This window comes from Maylandia zebra, linkage group LG17 (assembly GCF_041146795.1).
Source record: "Maylandia zebra isolate NMK-2024a linkage group LG17, Mzebra_GT3a, whole genome shotgun sequence".
NCBI classification, from domain to species: domain Eukaryota; kingdom Metazoa; phylum Chordata; class Actinopteri; order Cichliformes; family Cichlidae; genus Maylandia; species Maylandia zebra.
This window is the reverse complement of record NC_135183.1, coordinates 11,627,832-11,645,423: the sequence shown is the minus strand read 5'-3', so window position 1 is coordinate 11,645,423 and position 17,592 is coordinate 11,627,832. Positions and strand designations below refer to the sequence as shown.

Sequence of the window (17,592 nt, the reverse complement as noted above, 5' to 3'; positions counted from 1 at the left end):
TATTACTATACACAGTGATGTGGAGGACAAACTGAGACAGGAGGAGAAAACACAGAAGCTAGAGGAGGAGAAAAAGAAATCTGCAGAAGCAGAAAGACAACAACAATGAATAAAAAAGGGGGTATAATAGAAAGATGAGGCAAATAAGAAAAAGAAAGCAAAAAAATAAAAATAACAGTCAATAGCTGCACGTGGAAGAAAAGACAAGGCCGCAGACCTTTCAGCTCCAGCTGGATACCAATAGCTCATCTCCCTTCCTGGTTTATCAACTTCTTCTCATCTTTTCCACCTGTGGTTCATCCCTTTCATTCATACCACTCCACAGATTATCCTCAGCCATTCCTTATCTCCCACACTCCCCACACTCTTTCCATTCTCTGTTACCCTCTTCACCATTACGCCTTTGCATTTCCTCTGTCTCTCTCACTACCTCTTTTCCTTTCTCCACAATCCCACCCACATCTCCTTTTCTTCGCATCCTCCATCCACCTTCTTCTACTTACCCCTGTGTCACTCCTCTCCCTCCCACTCTCAATCAATCAGTAAACCAACCAAACGCACTTTATTTGTCCCCCTGTGGCAGTGCAAACACTGCTGTTGCTTTGTATCACTGTGAACCAACCAGAACTAGGTGCTGTTAAAATAAATTCTAAAAGTGAATCACTGGATTTTTTTTTAAAGTTCATATTTAGTTGTAATGTCTGGATTGTAAATCAATTGGCCCAGGTTATCAGAACATAGATGTGAAATATCAAAACTATTCAACAAATCAGCTTTTGTGGCTTAGAAAAGTTAAGATGTGCAAATTTTACTTCATCACATCAGATATTGTAACCTTAGTGAGGAGATGACCAATTGTCTTAAGTGCGTGAGTTGAGTTGTGGCTTGAAATTCCTAAGGAAGGGATGAAAAGACTTTAAAACATCTGTGTTTTCAGTCCAAATTGGGAACACTGTCATCTACGAAAGCATGTCCTTTCTACTTTGAGTGCAGGTCAACAGCTGATTCTTGTCCTGGTGAAGCCGCTCTAGGTATTTGGTTTCTCCTATGTAGAGATATAAACATCCTCACTGCGCTGCATGACATACATTATGTAGTCTAGCTTGTGTTTTGTCCCTGGGATGATGGGGTGAACAGTTTTTTCTCACACACACACACACACACACACACACACACACACACACACACACACACACACACACACACACACACACACACACACACACACACACACCAGTACCTACTCTTTAACTCCCACCACCAACTGGAACACAAACTTGGGGTTACCAGGATGGGCAGAGAACATCGCACTTAAGGCAGAAATGGAAGAAATGGACCAAAACACACATAATGAACACTAAAAGCATCCAGTTATCATTTTTATAGTGAAATGTAGACATAATAGAATTCCAAATATAGTACATAATTAAACCTTTTAGTGCAGCTAGTAAATGATGTAATTACAAAATGAAACCACAAGATGGCAGTGTAGTTTCACAATTACACCACCGGATTTTTTGTTTTACAATTCTATTATATAAAGAAGTATACATTATAACAAGTAACGTACAGTAAGCTACTGCTGTACGAAAAAAGTCAGATTTTGTCACAATAAAAAAGTAGTTGAATAATTTAAAAGAAATCGGTTGTCATCACTACATGGAGATCAGTTTTGTGTCAACATTTTTCTTTTGGTGCACAATCAATGCTTTTTATGAACACGAACAATTAAACAATCTACATTTGTGCTTTTTCTTTGCAGTCTTTTTGCTATTTATACTGTGAGTGCTTTGTCCGAGAACACTTTTTAACCTTCTACAGCAAGTGCTTGAATTACATTTCAATATTAATTAGGCAGTTAATCAGACTAAGCTAAACTGGCTGAAACTGGCAGAGGCCTAGCGCTCTGTTTCCCTGTCAAGAAAAACATTTCCTCCCACGAGGATTGTGGGCGCTTGGGGTTTAAGCCATCCACATTCCAAATCATGTATTTCCAATGAACTGGGTGGTGGCAGAAAAATTAGAAGGAAATCTTGTAGATAAAAGTCCTGCAATGTAGTGACCCATCTATGCTAGAAAAGCACCAACACTTTCCCACAACTTGCAGTTAAATAACCATTACTGTAACTGAGTGGGGTGAAAATTAGCTTAGCAAATGATGACCAATTTCATTGTGATTTACTTACCGTGATTTACTGTTTTTGACTTTTTTTCAAAATGAGGCACTGACAACGATGAATCATGTTGTCTGTTTCCAGAGAACATTCAGGCAACATTTCCTGTTGTTTGCATGGCAGCTCTCACTAAGATTAAAAGTTGTTGACCAACTTTTACTATACAGTAAATAAAAGGGGACCAATGATCATACTTTCTGCATCTATTTATATTCTTGGACGATAATCAGCTGAATTTGTTATAATAAAATAGAAGGACCTATTACTCATAATAAAACTCAAAAACTTATAAATCCATCCTGAACTAGGGGCACTTAAGAAGTAGAAAAGGACAAAAGAAAAGGTGGCGCTGTCAGGCTAAGATGGCTAAGCTAAAATCTGGTGCCCCCACAGTCTCTAAAACAATAACAAAACAGTCCAATTTGAAAGCTGTTCCCCCTTGAGTTTCACTCCATACCCACCTTTTAAGAGCTGGCAGGTGACCTTTTTGGACAAGACGTTTGAGAGATAAATTGTAAGCTAACGCTAGCTGATAACTTAACTACAGCATTAAGATGTAGGTCCAGTGTACAGACACACATATCTAGAAATTTTTGCTATGTAACAGTCTAGCTGAAACACAAGAATTTCACTCACCAAAACCGGATCACAAACATGACAGAAAGGTCCAGTGCCTATACTGGGAACACTTATCAACCACATTTTGACTGTAGTCCAAAATAGCGTTTTGTGCAGTTCCTCAAGGAACTGCAGTTTTTTCCATTCAAACTGGCTTCTTTTTTCATTTTTGTAGGTTGCCCATGTGCTGAATCTCACAAACGAGAGAGCTTAACTAATCTGAATATGAGGTTACTTTGTTTTGGGAGCTTCTTTTGTTCCTGGGTCTGTTCGATGTTAAAGTAGAGGTTTTTGTCTAAGAGTAGAGTGTTTAAAGCAGTGTGAAGTCTGAAAAAGTAATTGCTTCCTAAACTTAATAACTGCTTTTGCCATCCTGCAAGAGTTTGCGTTATCTAGCAATGAGTCCTTTCTTTACTTACTTTCCTTACTGTACTTTGTATAATTGGTTTTATTCAGCCACAGTGGAGAGTTTTTGAACATCAATGACCTGCTTAAGAACTTGCAAAAGTATCTCAATCAGATTTAAGGTTGATTTAATTTAATTGAAGGACTTTGACTAGGTCTCTCAAAAACATTTGTTTTGGGGTGTTTTTAGCCATTCAGAGACAGTCTTGCTGGTGTGTGTTGATCATTCATCAGTCTTTGTACATAAACCAAGTGTGCTTGAGCTTCAGGTTACCAACTGATGACCGGACATTCTCCTTCAGGATTTTCTGCTAGGAACAGAATTCATAGTTCCATCAATTATAGCAAGTCCTCCAGGTCCTGAAGCAGCAAAGCAGCCCCAGACTGTCACACTACCACCACAATGTTTGACTGTTGGTGTGGCATTCTTGTTATGAAATGTTGTGTTATTTTACAATAGATGTAATGGGACTCAAAACTTCCAAAAAAGTTCAGCTTTTGTCTTCTCAGAATGTTCTTTTGGCGGAGGCTTGAGAGGTTCTTGTGAGATGAGGCTTCGTGTTCTTTTTGGTCAACAGTGGCTTTCACCTTGGAACTTGGAACATTTTTGCCCAGTCTCTTTCTTGTGGTGGATTCATGAACACTGGCCTTAACTGAGGCAAGTAAAGCCCGAGGTTCTTTGGAAGTTGTTCTGAGTTTTTTGTGATCTCCAGATGATCCAGTCTTGGAATAACTTTTGGTAGGCTTGCCACTCATAGGAAGGTTTTCCTCTTTCCCCCGTTGGTAGATAATGACTTTTTGTTCACTAGAATCTCAGAGCCTTGGAAATAGCTTTGCAACACTTTCTTGACTGATAAAGAAATTTTGTTTCCTATCTGTCACTTTAGATGATGGCATGTTATGTTGCTTTTTGAGATATTTCAGCCTACTTCACAACTGATTTCTTGATTCAACAGGTCTGGCAGTAATCAGGCCTGATTAAGGCTAGTGAACTGAACTTAGCTGAACTCGCCAAAAAATCTTCATTCACAATTTAACAAGGCGTTAGCGATTATTTTAAGAGCAGTTGAACATATTAGGCCATTACTTTTCTCACACAGGGCCAGATAAGTTTAGATATCTTTTTCCTTAATAAACAAGATCGGCATATTAAAACTGTATTTGTCTTGCTTGCTTGCTTAATCTTTTACAAAATATTATTGAATGATCTGAAACACATGTGTGACAAATGTGCATAAAACTAAGAAATCAGGAAACAACAATGGTTTCTCTATAATATTAGCATAATTCCCCGTAACTTCAAACCAAAAATTAAAACCAATATCCATCTTTGCTTTCAAAGAAGCTTATTTGATTAGTCTTATACATCAACCAGTTGTTGTTTCAGACAATTTTTTATATAATATCAATAAAAGCTATATGTAGCCTAAAAAGATAAGCTTGTTAATGATGCAGAGGTAAACCGATTACTTTGAATCCTGCTAGTGAAGGTCCATCAAATCTTTTCTAATAAAACTAAATGGAATAAATGGGTTTCTAAAACACTTTGGCTTTAAGTGCACCATATAAATAAAATGTACTTAGTTTCTTACTAATATGTATATCCTTACATATTATATCCATACAAATGTTGTTTTGGGGTATTTTCAACTAAGGCCATTAATTCAAGCTTATTTCTGCCTTGATAACTGAAGATATACTTCTGGATGTCCACTGCACTGTTCACAACATGCCAAAACGTACAAACCCCCCTAACCAGTTTTACAGATGGTCATTGCTATGCTTAGAGCTAGATAGAAATGTCAAAGGATTACTATGGAGAAGGGGGCGGCATTATGCTATATTCATATGGATCAGGTCTGTGGACCAGCTGTTGTCCACCTAATAATGGCTCCACTCTGCACTGATGACATATGAATACACAAACTAGACATTCAGACACATTTTGTACAGTGGACCGTACCAAAGCAATCATAACGACAGTATTTATCATTTTAATGAGAACAAATTATATAACCACCATCATAACCAGAGTCATTATTACCTAACTACTGCAGACTCTGGATGGCATTGCAGCTCTTTTTCCTGCAGCTTCTGTTTATTTGGTTAACAGGCAGCAGTGGTTGCGCTCTAAACTGGTAGCAGCTTCGTTGTCATTTACTTCCTGATGTTGATGTTGGGTGCAAACAGTGTCTATGGTAATAATAAACTTTTACAGCTCCTGCTGTTGCGTTAATGCTGTCATCATCTCTTGAGCTTCCTATTTGCTAGAAAGCTCATTCCCATTTACACACTATGGGACAAAAGCTAGAAGCAGGGGGGTACTGTCATTGTCTGAGTTCTTTATGATACATTTTAGAGCAGAGCAGTTTCCTAGGTGAATAACAGTTGTGCACAACATTAGCTGCAGAGTTCGTCATGACAGAGGGCAAATATATCATTGTTACCTCTACACCAGATAATATGAATGATTAAACATCCATACTCTGGGTATTTGCACAACTATGAGCAAACTGTGCCTGACCACATATTAACATTTGATGACTCGTCTATGTCACTAGACTAAATAAGACACTTAAAGTACCCATCAGCTTTTACAATGGGTGATTTTTTTCCCATCGTGCTGTTGCTTAGCAAATATAATTTGAATATAAATAATCTTATAGAAGTAATTTTAAACCATGATTTTGTTCAGTAAGAAAAACACATTTAGGAAATAGTCACAGTTTTTCAAATAATTTAATTTATTTGGTATGTAGAAAAAAAACAGTCATATAAATATTATAGTATAAATTAAACTGCACATTATTTTCCATATTTGATTAAAAATGCAATATATACATACAGGTAAATACATAAAAATCATAAAGGACCCCACATGCCCATACAAATACATACAGTGAACAAGTTTGACAGACATTGCACGTCACAACTACAAAAGTTTGCCTAATGGCTAAGAAAAGTGCATTTTCCAAATGTGCTGGCCTCTTGCTTGATTGTCACTCAGTCTGTTTAGTAGAACTCTTTCTTTACTTTGCTTTCCAAACTCTAGCTGTATCGACAGCAGTCCATTTTCAGGCATCAGCCTTCAGCTTTCCTTCATTTTCCTTTTTTTTTTCCCATTCTGTTGCCATCTTCAAAGTGATGGCTACTACGCTATAGGCCCATCCACAGCTGCTCTCATGTAGCACTCAGCATCTGTACCATTATTAGCACATGCTTCACGATGAAGCACCTTGTGCCAGACTTCCCTTCCATTCTCAAATCTTAAGGCGATCGCTAACAAATCCCTTTTAGGCTCATCGACAGATTTCAAGCCTTCTTCTCCTGTTGGGGCAGATTTCTGGCCTTGTTGCTTGGCTTGGCTTGGCACACCAGATCTCTGTAGGCTGGAGAGCGGAGAAAGCGTGGATAGCAGTCTTTGGCCATGAGCATGTAGATCTTGTGCTGGGCCATGTCGAAACAAGAATGTGTGGGGGCCAGCATATTGGCTTTGGTGATGTCACGGGTTTCGTGGTCAATATTAATCTACAAAAAAAGGACACAAGATATTAGGTTGAGTCTCTTTTTGACCACTTATGGCTACGTCTTCTTTGAGATTTGGCATTTACATACCTCCCGGGGAGCTTCGCTGCCGATAAATTCATCATAGATCTTCTTAGCCTTAGTAGCTAGCTTGGCAGGACACTTGATATGTTTGTATTCCTCACAGGCAAAGTAGAACGCAATGTTCTCCTCGCTGAACTCAGACATAAGGAAGGCTGTGAAGGCATACAGTCCATCTGCAGAAATAGAGGAAATGTGATTACTCGTTGCACATAATGGACCCAGAGTGGATGAATGTGTATGTGTGTGCATCCACACAATTTACCCACATTTGAATGCACTTTTGTTTTTGTGAAAATGGCACAGAACAATAAAAGAAACAAACTGAGACTTTACTTACATTTGCTGGAAAGAAGTTTTTCAAAGGACTCTTTCCACCTTAGGCATTCCTCCAGGGTTGGCCTGAAAACAAATGAAGCATTAGTTTCAAATTAGATTCAAACTGGAATTTTGACCAAACACACAATGGCAATAAATGCACCCTGCAGTATTATATTGTGTATGTGAGCCTTACTTATTTTTCCCTATTTTGCAACAGGATAGATTCCAGTTGGGGATCTGCAAAACACTTCCCAGCCTTGCCTTCAGCTCCTTGGCCCTAAGACAAAGAGAAAACAGATTATTTACATTTTTCACCAAGACCTTGATGGCATACCCATTGACAAGCCGTCTAGATTTGCACAAACTAAAACTTACATTGTATTTTAGCTTCTCAGATGCTCACATGCAAATGTACAGTGATAAAGAAAAAGCTGTTCCCTATCATCTAATCCAAATCCTCAAACATCAGTGTTTGCAAGAAGCTTAATATACCTTTCCAAGCAGCAGGTAGGCAGTGATGCTAGTCCTTTACACATAGCAGCAGGTTGGAGCTGGTAGGGGTGGTGTTTCGGTTTTGTGGTGCTCAAATTACTGTTCAGTAAAGCTCAGTATGGAGCGAGATTGTCTGTATCTGAAGAGAGTGAGTACAGAGGCTTTATAGTTCAACCGCCCCTGCTTGTGATGTGTCATCAGCCACCTCAGCCAATCACAAAGAGGGAGAGAGAGAGGGAGAGAGAGAGTATATGCAAGGACAAGGCTGGGAAATTACTGTCAGAAGATAAATGCTACTGATATTCTCCACTTTGTTTTTCTTGTATTTCCCTTAACCAGCCACAACCAAAACAAACCACTCTGCCTCTTCCATGAACAATCCCAACAAAACAAAACAAAACAAAACAAAACAAAAAACATCAGTGTTCAAGTAGAAAAAACACATCTGGTGTTGGTGGTGGTGAGCTCATGGATTTATTTAGTGCTAAGAGAGCACTGGTGCTTGTGAAATTAGTTTTTATTGACAGCCTTTAAAATAGTCTTGGGCAAGGGAACATACATTTTAACATGACAGTTCATATAATACAACAGGCTTCAAGGTCAAATGAAAAAAGCTTTTTATTTTTGTGGGTCTCTCATAGGTCTTATCACATCCTTGCGAGCTGTGGCTCTTCCCTAAAGAGTCATTAGGGCAGATTGCCACTGACATTCATGTGAGTTTGTTCCACAAAGACTAAAAAACAGAACAGAAAAAGGAAAAAAGAATGCAAAGAAAAACAACACACTATACCTACACTAAACATACCCAAGTTCAGTGAAAGCAGAATCCCAGCAAGAAATCTCTCACAAGCAGAAGATTAAAAAATAAATAATAATCAAATCTGATCACTTCATACTGCATGTGTTCTTGATATACAGCTCTGTTGTAAACTCCATCAGACTAAACATCAGGTCCACTCAGTGTTGGGAAGGTTACTTTTAAAATGTATTCCATTACAGATTACAGAATACATGCCCCAAAATGTATTCTGTAATGTATTCCGTTACGTTACTCAATGAGAGTAACGTATTCTGAATACTTTGGATTACTTAATATATTATCATGCTGAATGTACTATTGCTGTGATTTATTACTGTTACTGAAGGTCCGCGGCTCCGAACCCGGAGTAAAGGGACCTCTGATACGGCGGGTTCCGTGTTGGGCTCATAGCCGAAAAATAGCTTTACTTTGTTGTCTGGGTCAACTTTGCTTGCGAGAGACAGAGAGAGGCGTTGAAAGGCTGCTCCAACGAAACTTATTGTTTTCGGAGGAAAACACGAACACAGTGTACAGTCGAGTCTTAATAGCTTACTTACAACTGGGCTCGTCAGGCACTCTTCTTGGCTGCAGTGGTTATTGTTATATTTACATGCTTCCAGCTCCCGTTTTTGCTTGATGACAACTCGTCCTTTTCCACTCGCCTTTTTAAATACGTAACGGCGGTACATGTATTCCGTTACTCCCCAACACTGAGTCCACTATATAACAGACTTTGAAATAAAACAAGTTGCTAAATGCAATGATAATAATAATAATAATAATAATAATAATAATAATAATAATAAGCATGGCACTGCACAGGTGACTGCCAGCATCACAGAAACTCTTTTGCACATCACTGGGTTTAATTTGACAGTAAAATGTTCAACTGGCATTTGTCCTTTTAAAATTTTGTGTTGTCAAATTGATTCTCGACACCTCCTTTGTTTTTTTCCCTGATTCAGTGCCCTCTAGGTGCAAACACAATCACACTTTACACTCTTTATGAGGCAGATAAAGGTGTTCATTCCTGGGCATTATGGGAAGGAAATGTGATATTCACTCTGTTTAATTATATTTTCCTGAAAGCAGGGTGGATGTACTGCCAACTGCAGGACACAATAAAGCTGAAGCTAGACCGTTTCCCATATGGCAAGCTGGGAGTTGCTTATCTGGGATTTGTTTGTCATATTCATATTACAGTAAAAAAAAAAAAGGACAGGCACATAACTGGTGTTATAACTAGAACCAATAGAACAAATATTAGAATCTGGGTTTCCTCCTGACAGTTGGAACTTTGTAATGTGCTACTTATGTAAGGTTACAGCCATGGGCGTTTCAAGGAACTGAGTACCCACAAGGGCAGTGTGATAAATGCAATAGCCTCTGCTGGTAACATCCCTCCCCCTAGGATTAAAAACCCCACTGTGGTGATTGTCACTTGTGAATTCCCAAGAAACAGCTAGATTCACCATAACAGTATTTTAAACCACTTCAAATAAAAACCATTATACAAAGAAGGATATTCAGCTTCCAAGTGTTTTTTGTTTTTTTTCGTTTTTTTTACTGTTTAACAAGGAATCACATATCAGCCTGGAATCTTATTAGACCTATTAAGCTGTTACATGCTTAGAATGAACTGATAAATTAAGGTACAGCATCAAGACATGACATACATGAGGTTAACCTGACAACTAATTAATAATTCTACAATTCCTTCTCTGAACAACACCAACTATTAATTCATGTGACATTTTTTGAAAGAGTTAATAACTGTAGTTATTAGCAAAAGCAGTACAGTGATACATAGCTATGAACTACTGAACATCAGCAGGACTATACACTGATCACTCTGTTCAGGGCAAACACATGGGACCTGTGCAGTTGTCCTGTGATGTCTGGCACTGGGTTTGAACCTTTGCATCCTGTGCGATAGGTCCCGGGGGGAGTCTGCTGGCTGACTCAGTGACTTGGGCTCTTTGTTGTACTCCTGAACAGTGGAGCAGGGTACACTGCCCGGCCGTGGGGCAGCCACTGCCATTGGGGAGTGCTGTTGCCATATGTGGGTGTGTTTAGTCTTTGAAAACTTTTAGGCGGGTGGTACATGTCAAAACAGTATGTACAGGGTGGGCCATTTATATGGATACACCGTAATAACATGGGAATGGTTGGTGATATTAAAGTCCTGTTTGTGGCACATTAGTACATGTGAGGGGGCAAACTCCTCAAGATGGGTGGTGACCATGGTGGCCATTTAGAAGTCGGCCATCTTGGATACAACTTTTGTTTTTTCAATAGGAAGAGTGCCATGTGACACATCAAACTTATTGGTAATGTCACAAGAAAAACAATGGTGTGCTTGTGTGGAGCAGGGAAATTATTTTACTGCTATTGTTAAATAATCATCATCATTAGCCTTGCATTAATAATAGAATCTGCAGCATTGATATTGTATTCAGAGGTTTAAACAGTGTGTGTCTTTTAGAAAGACCAAGTGCAGCAGTTGACAGGAAGTTGCAGAGAGTTTGCAGAAGAGTTTGCAGAAGAGAAAGCAGAAGTGAAAGCAGAGTCTAAGTTATTCTGAGGAGCAGGTTAGACGAGGCTATTTGAATTACTAGGTTATTCAAATTGTCTGTTATACTTTTATATTCTTTTACTAAGCTCTTAGTAGAGGTTCTTGATTAAAACATTTATTCAACATAGTACATGTAGTTTCAGTTAGGTTATTACACATAAGGATGAGCCTCTGGTCTGGTAAAAGGTCAGAAGTGCAACGGGTGAGATGAGAGGGCATGTAAGGTCAACACATACACACACACACACTAGTTAGACTCATTTATAGGTGAGAAGTTGGTCATGTTTGTCTCTGGAAAGAGGAACAGCGTCTGGCAGGATGTGGGGCTCGTGTTCCAGACGAGACGAAGACAACGTTCTTTTAAACTGTGTTAAAAGTCATTGTGGTTTTGATTTGACGTGTGTATATATTCTGTCTGTGACGTATGAAGGGGCGTCGTTAATTCAAACCCTGATGCTATAAAAATCTGTGTATGCTTTGATTAAGTCGAAGATCAAGTGCTGTCTGCGTACAGTGGTCTTCCCACGCGTGTATTCATTAAAATCAATTGTTTGACCAAGATCTTCTGGACCTGGTTGTTTGTACTCTCCTTCCTCAATTATGTGAACCTTAACACTTGGTTTCAATGTAACGTAATCCAAGATGGCCGACTTCTAAATGGCCACCATGGTCACCACCCATCTTGAGGAGTTTGCCCCCTCACATATACTAATGTGCCACAAACAGGACTTTAATATCACCAACCATTCCCATGTTATTACGGTGTATCCATATAAATGGCCCACCCTGTACATAAATGTCAGGACCCATGGTTTCCCAGCTGGCAGCTTTATACAAAATCAATTTGTATTTTTTTTTAAGTGACCTTTTGGTCTTACATGAATGATGACCCTCAGATGCAAAGGCGTAATGTGGCTCAGCGATTGAAAATTGCCTGCCAACAATAATCTGCATTTTCTTAACTTTAAATGATGCTCCTTTTCTTACAGTAAGGCAGTGCTTTCAGTTGAAACCTGATATCTGGAAAAGCACTATCTGGACTATCTGTTTGGCACAATACAAATGACCCATAAGACATTTTAGTCCAAGAATATCCCTAAAAAGGAAGTAGTGCAAACCACGCTGCCTTTGATACAAACACATTTTAGCAAAAACATTCACAGTGTGCCAGGGCCAGGCAGCACTGATTAGGTTAAGTCAGCTGATACTGAGGGGACTAATTTTGCTGGGGAGGATTTAACTGCGCCATTTGGTGCCATCAAAGAACAAAGGTTTGCCTGAGAAGCCTGGGGGAACCCGGCTACCCACTCACCTACTCATACAGTCACGGTGATGTCAGCACAGCTCTTATCAATCCTGGTGACAAAGCCGGAAATGAGACAATGTAGGAGACGGTGTGAAATATGACTATGACTGACCAAAGGCCATTTTTGGAAGTTGGGTAGTCACTGTCCTTGGAGCTGGGTGATGCTAGTACTTGATACTGAAAATTATTATGAAAGGTTTCTAGCTAATTGTGATGACTATTACACAACTGTTCCAGCCAAACAAGGATTTAACTACTATGTGCTTCTGACAAAAAAAGCAAGAAAGTGCTCCGAGCAGTTACAATGTTTTTGCCTCAGTTTTCTGTTGCTTTTTACAGCAGAAAACTGAGGCATTTTAATGGCTATAATTCAGGTCAGGAGAATAATATTCACCAGAACATGTTAATGTTTCATACAATAGTTTCCAGTGTTATAAATAAAGCACAGATGTGATGCTGAGATAAAGCTGAGAGAGAAGGCGTTAACATCTGATTTCCCTGAAACTCTTTTGGTGAATTGAATTTAACCATGAGTTTGGATCATCTGTCAGCTAGCAATGCCCTCGAGCTTCGTTCCTTTGTTTCACAACAGCACCACATATTCTTTATAAAGTGCTGGTCATTTTTTCCTGTTGTTAAACTGCTACAGCTCAGACTTCCTGTCAGATAAAAAAAAAACAAAAAAAAACCCACTAATGCTCACAGAATGGAGACTGCACAGACACTTTTCTCAGAAAGCCCCTGGGTGTCTTTACCCAGTAGTCAGACTTAGAAAGAGTGTTAGTTTACAAGTGATTTAAGAGAGTTCTTTGATCGCACAAAAGGTCATTTGATATATCTGGGGGGGCTTTAGCTTAATAAAAACACAGAGTAAATGACTGAACATTTCTGCTTCAGAGCAATCTCAGAGGAGGTTATCACTTCTCTTCACTGTTTATGCCATCTGTAGGCTTTGAATTGATTTCAGCTACTATATTATGATATCATGATTTACCAGGTGTATTGTAATGGTGTAAGAATAACATGCATTCATCATGCTCAGTACAATATCAAATGCAAGTCATTTGATATTGTATTGAGCATTTGTTTCTTTTTTACTTTTTGTGTGCTATTTTATGGCATGTAGTCTTGAGGTATAACTGCCTAGCTTATATCTATTCATGTGGCATTTAAATGATGTAAAAGTTAGTAGTCAAAATGGATATGATGTGCTATTTATGCATATTCTATAAGAATGATGTGCTATTATTTACACCTGGGATTCAGTGAGAGGCAAATAGCTGACAGTAGGTCAAATCTCCATTTCAAGCAGAGCAGAGCTATTCAGTGGATGCACAATATCGCAACAGAATCTTTTCAAAACATGTTGCTTTGTTTCCTTTTCCTCAACAGCACACTCTGCCTCAACAAATAAGACAGTCTCGTTACTTTGGAGACAAAATCTTTATTCAGAACAGTACTTATCATTTGGCTGTGTTATGACAAGAGACAACCAAAGAATTAAACATTTTCAAGATTCATGCCTCGGTCCTCAATCAAAATGAGAAAAATATAAAGAGAATTTTTAAAACTTTTATTACAGTCTGGTTTTTGTTTGTTAGGATAGGATTTCTTGAAAGAGTTCTGGATTTTCTAGTTTATAGTTGTTACAGCTATTTAGTAACTTACCATGTAACTAGAAACAATTTTTAACCTTCCACGAAATCTGATATGAACCTCCCTGAGAAATGGAGCTACATGTCAAGTAGATGCATCCCACAGAGACTTGAATGGGACAGGATTAAGAGATGTTTTTGGTTTCATTATAGGTTAGACTTGAGTTGGGCTCGGGGTATGCCCCCTTTTGTTGGTAAAATGTTTTTGGGTTTTTTTCGTAAAAACTCTGATGTATACTATGAGCAAAATTAAGACCAGTCTACAGACCAGTATAAAGACCAGTCTAGTTGCAGCCTTTTGGTCTGTGACCAGGAGCTAAGGCTACAGTTACTACTGGAACCTGGGGCTGAGATTAGGTTGATGCTGGGCTGAGAAGCACATGGACAGACTGAGGGAAAGTGAGCTTGGAAGGATCCAAGTATAACCACTAGATATACCACATGATAGTATCACATTGTCTCTGCTATGTTCATGTATGGGGTTTTTATTTAATCATTTTAATTTAAATTGCAGAATTATTATTATTTTTATCTTTGATTGAATAAAAACTGCAAAATTGTCAACTTACTCAGTGTGTACCATGCCTTCCACATTGCATAGCCTCTTTCTTAAGGAATTGTAACGTTTTCTTTGCTATATATATTTTAATGTTAAGATTATGGATTCAACTGATTACATTCAATTTCTCAGGTTTGAACAGAAAAAAATCCTATTAATTAAAATAATTTATTTAATCATTAATTTCTGAGGTGGTTTTTTTACAGCTATCAAACAAAGGCAAAGTAAAAAGGATGAATGAATAATGAATTAATGTGCGGTTATAATGTTTTTTAAAAGGTTACTCACACTAGAGTAAAAATAGGATAGTAATCTCCTTGTGACTAGAAAAAAAATGGTGTTTGCCCAGTAACTGCACTGAATAATTTGCACTCAGCACCCAGTTGCAAGAAGTTGCACAGAGATTGAGAGTGATGCATGCTGATCCACTTTCAATCTCAAACTATCTTCTAACAATCTCTGTCTGACTCAGACTGACCGTCACAAGGGTTTGAAATAACTCCTGTTTAATTCTTGTTGTAGTGTCTTTACCTTACAATATAGTAAGCTTTGAGGCAACTGCTGTTGCGATTTGGTGCAGACTGATTGCCTACATGTTACAATACATTCGAGTCAGTCTGTGCTGATGAGTGCAACTCGTCTGAAATGTGCATCTTTGCAATAGAAGACTTGACTCAACTGGTTGTAAAAATCAGTGATGCTGAGCACCTATGAGGTTTTGATGTTAAATTGCGGCAACTACATCTCTATTTGTAAACGACTTTCTAAATTTCAGGTTCAAATATATGAGATCCTGGCTGTACTCAGGATTTGACTTTCTGTGCATGTAGAAGGCAACAGAAATGTGAAGTTTAACCAGTATCACAAACAGATCACATGTAATTGACAACTTGACCCAATTCAGACTGCCTTTAGACTAACTGTCATATTGCTGTTTTATTACTGTCTTGATGCTTTGAAGACAGCACATGACTGTGATACCTGGTTCCCATCTTGGAACCAATGATTTGAAAGGCAACAAGATCAGAAATTGCACAAAGTCATAATAATTCCAGTCATGACATAAACTCCAACTACAGTTTTCTCTAGTGCGATTGTAGCATAAGAGCTGAGGCTGATGAGCCAGAATGTCTATGAGTAGAGGTTAACGCAGCTCTGGTCACAGGGAACAAAAATGGGAGTAAAGCCAACTTTGTCTACCCCAGTCAGAAAAAGAAAGCCATGAGTATTGATAGGTTTGTAGCATAAACCTATTCGCTGGAACGTTCAAGACGATTCTACTACACAGCAAGCAAGACACAAGCAGGCAAAGTTCTTTATGTTTCTCGTATACAAGGAAGACCAACTGGACAAACGCCGGTCCTTCGCTTGACCCCAGTTGCTCTTGTCCGCTCCCTCGTAACACTGCTCTTTTATTGAGGTTACATGAATATACATAGGTTCATTAACATATGACGTGTACACACACACAAAGAGTACCTTGCCTGTGCGTTGTGTAAGTATGTATGTGTGTGTGTGTGTGTGGGGGGGTCAAGATGTGACCTCATAAAGGACTTCCCTAAACCTGCTGGTCTGGAAGTCCAGCAGTTCATCTAAACAAAAGGCACTTAGACTAAAACAGACATAGATTTGTTTATCCTACCATAAAACAATAAAAGAAGGTACGACCTCTCCCATGCTCCCAGGATGTAGGTGTGGATGCCAGCACAGTCTTTGCTGACCACTAAGGATCACACATCCTATCACTACACAATCGATTATAAACCTCTAAGTATATATGGTTAGATATTTCCCAATACAAATGACAATAATAAAATATAAATCCAACAAGTATGATTGCATGAGCAGCGTCTGTTGTAGTCAGTGGTGGTGGCAGAGCTGATTGCTGGAAGTGGGACTGATTGAGGAAGTGGATGCAGCTGGCGAGACTGTGCTCAGGTTGTGGTGCACCTGTCTCCACTCCTGCCATCAGGCACACACCAAAGCACAAGAAGGGACAAAGAGAGAGGCTACAGGCATACTACATGTTACTTTTAGGACTAATTAAATTAGAATGATGCATTAAGTGTATATTGTCTGCACATATATTATTCTACTTGCTCCAATTACAAAATGTCTCCATGCATGCATGTGTTAGAAATAAATGCAATTCATATTTATTGTGTCAAATCAGAATACTGAATACCACCCAGGAAATGCACCACAGGGCAGTCCTGATAAACCAGAACTGACATTTACCTTCATGAGTGAGTTTTAAATCAAAGGTCATATCTCACCTCTAGCTTACTCAATCGTGTCTGGGTCAGAAATGTACCTGGGGCTAATCTAGGACACTTAAGTTGCAGGGCCTTACTTTACCTCTGCAAACAGCCCTGTCCATATTACTTGCTGGTCTTTTTACCCCGTGTAACCTAAAATTGCAAGTCATTTAACATCAAAGGCTATCCATCTTAAGCCTAGTCAAGATCTTTTGGTTTCATTCAGCCTCATATGTCGATGACAAAAGCTCATCTTAGACTCAGCATGCTCTTCTCACAGTTCACTTCTGTGTAGGTTTTTGTTGTTGCGATGAAAAGACCGCATTGAGATTATCGCATCTACATGAGCTGCTGCATTGCTGCCTTCGCAATTACCATTGCCAAGGAGAAAATGAAAAATGACACTGTGGTCCAAATTCACCTACTAAAAACATGACCAGCAGGCAATAATATCTGGTTATTTCATAGTGAATTATACCCTGATGGAAATTCTCATAAGAAATCTTTTCATCTTTTCTTCACGAAGCTTCCATTAGCATAAAAAGTAGGTCAAGGAGCTAAAGAGATTCTTCTTATTCTTCTAATTAGGTTCACAGAGAGGCATACCCAAACTTTTCATCGTTTGATATAATTACGTGTTCAGGTTTAATTTTTCAATTTGAACAAAAGGCAGCTGAAAATGTTAAAGACACCTGTGTTCTTGTCCATGTGTCTGCACGTAACATGTTGTGAAATTCACCTACTTTTGCTATTATTATTAGATGATGTTACTTACCACATGTACAGCATCTGGATCTTGCATGACACCTGCAGTTTTTTTCCTA

At 38.7% G+C, this 17,592-nt stretch overlaps 1 protein-coding gene and 1 long non-coding RNA gene across 3 annotated transcripts in view; one reads left to right on the top strand and one right to left on the bottom strand.

Annotated features, from left to right (window-relative positions):
* Nucleotides 1-17,592, top strand: part of LOC143413169 (uncharacterized) — a 314,090-nt gene that overhangs the window by 118,013 nt on the left and 178,485 nt on the right. The window lies entirely within an intron of this gene.
* On the bottom strand, nucleotides 5,921-7,761 carry rgs16 (regulator of G protein signaling 16). The gene is made up of 5 exons (XM_004567362.3): nucleotides 7,617-7,761; nucleotides 7,318-7,401; nucleotides 7,144-7,205; nucleotides 6,813-6,979; nucleotides 5,921-6,725 (listed from the first exon to the last, which is right to left on the bottom strand). Exons 1-5 carry the CDS (start codon nucleotides 7,658-7,660, stop codon nucleotides 6,510-6,512), a joined length of 573 nt encoding a protein of 190 aa, XP_004567419.1. The 5' UTR covers nucleotides 7,661-7,761; the 3' UTR covers nucleotides 5,921-6,509.

Coding starts and splice junctions, on each gene's coding strand:
- rgs16 (XM_004567362.3), bottom strand. CDS start 7,660: ATGTGTAAAGGACTAGCATCACTGCCTACCTGCTGCTTGGAAAG. Junction 7,402..7,616: donor CCTACCTGCTGCTTGGAAAG/GTATATTAAGCT, acceptor TCTTTGTCTTAG/GGCCAAGGAGCTGAAGGCAA. Junction 6,726..6,812: donor GCAGCGAAGCTCCCCGGGAG/GTATGTAAATGC, acceptor CTTTTTTTGTAG/ATTAATATTGACCACGAAAC.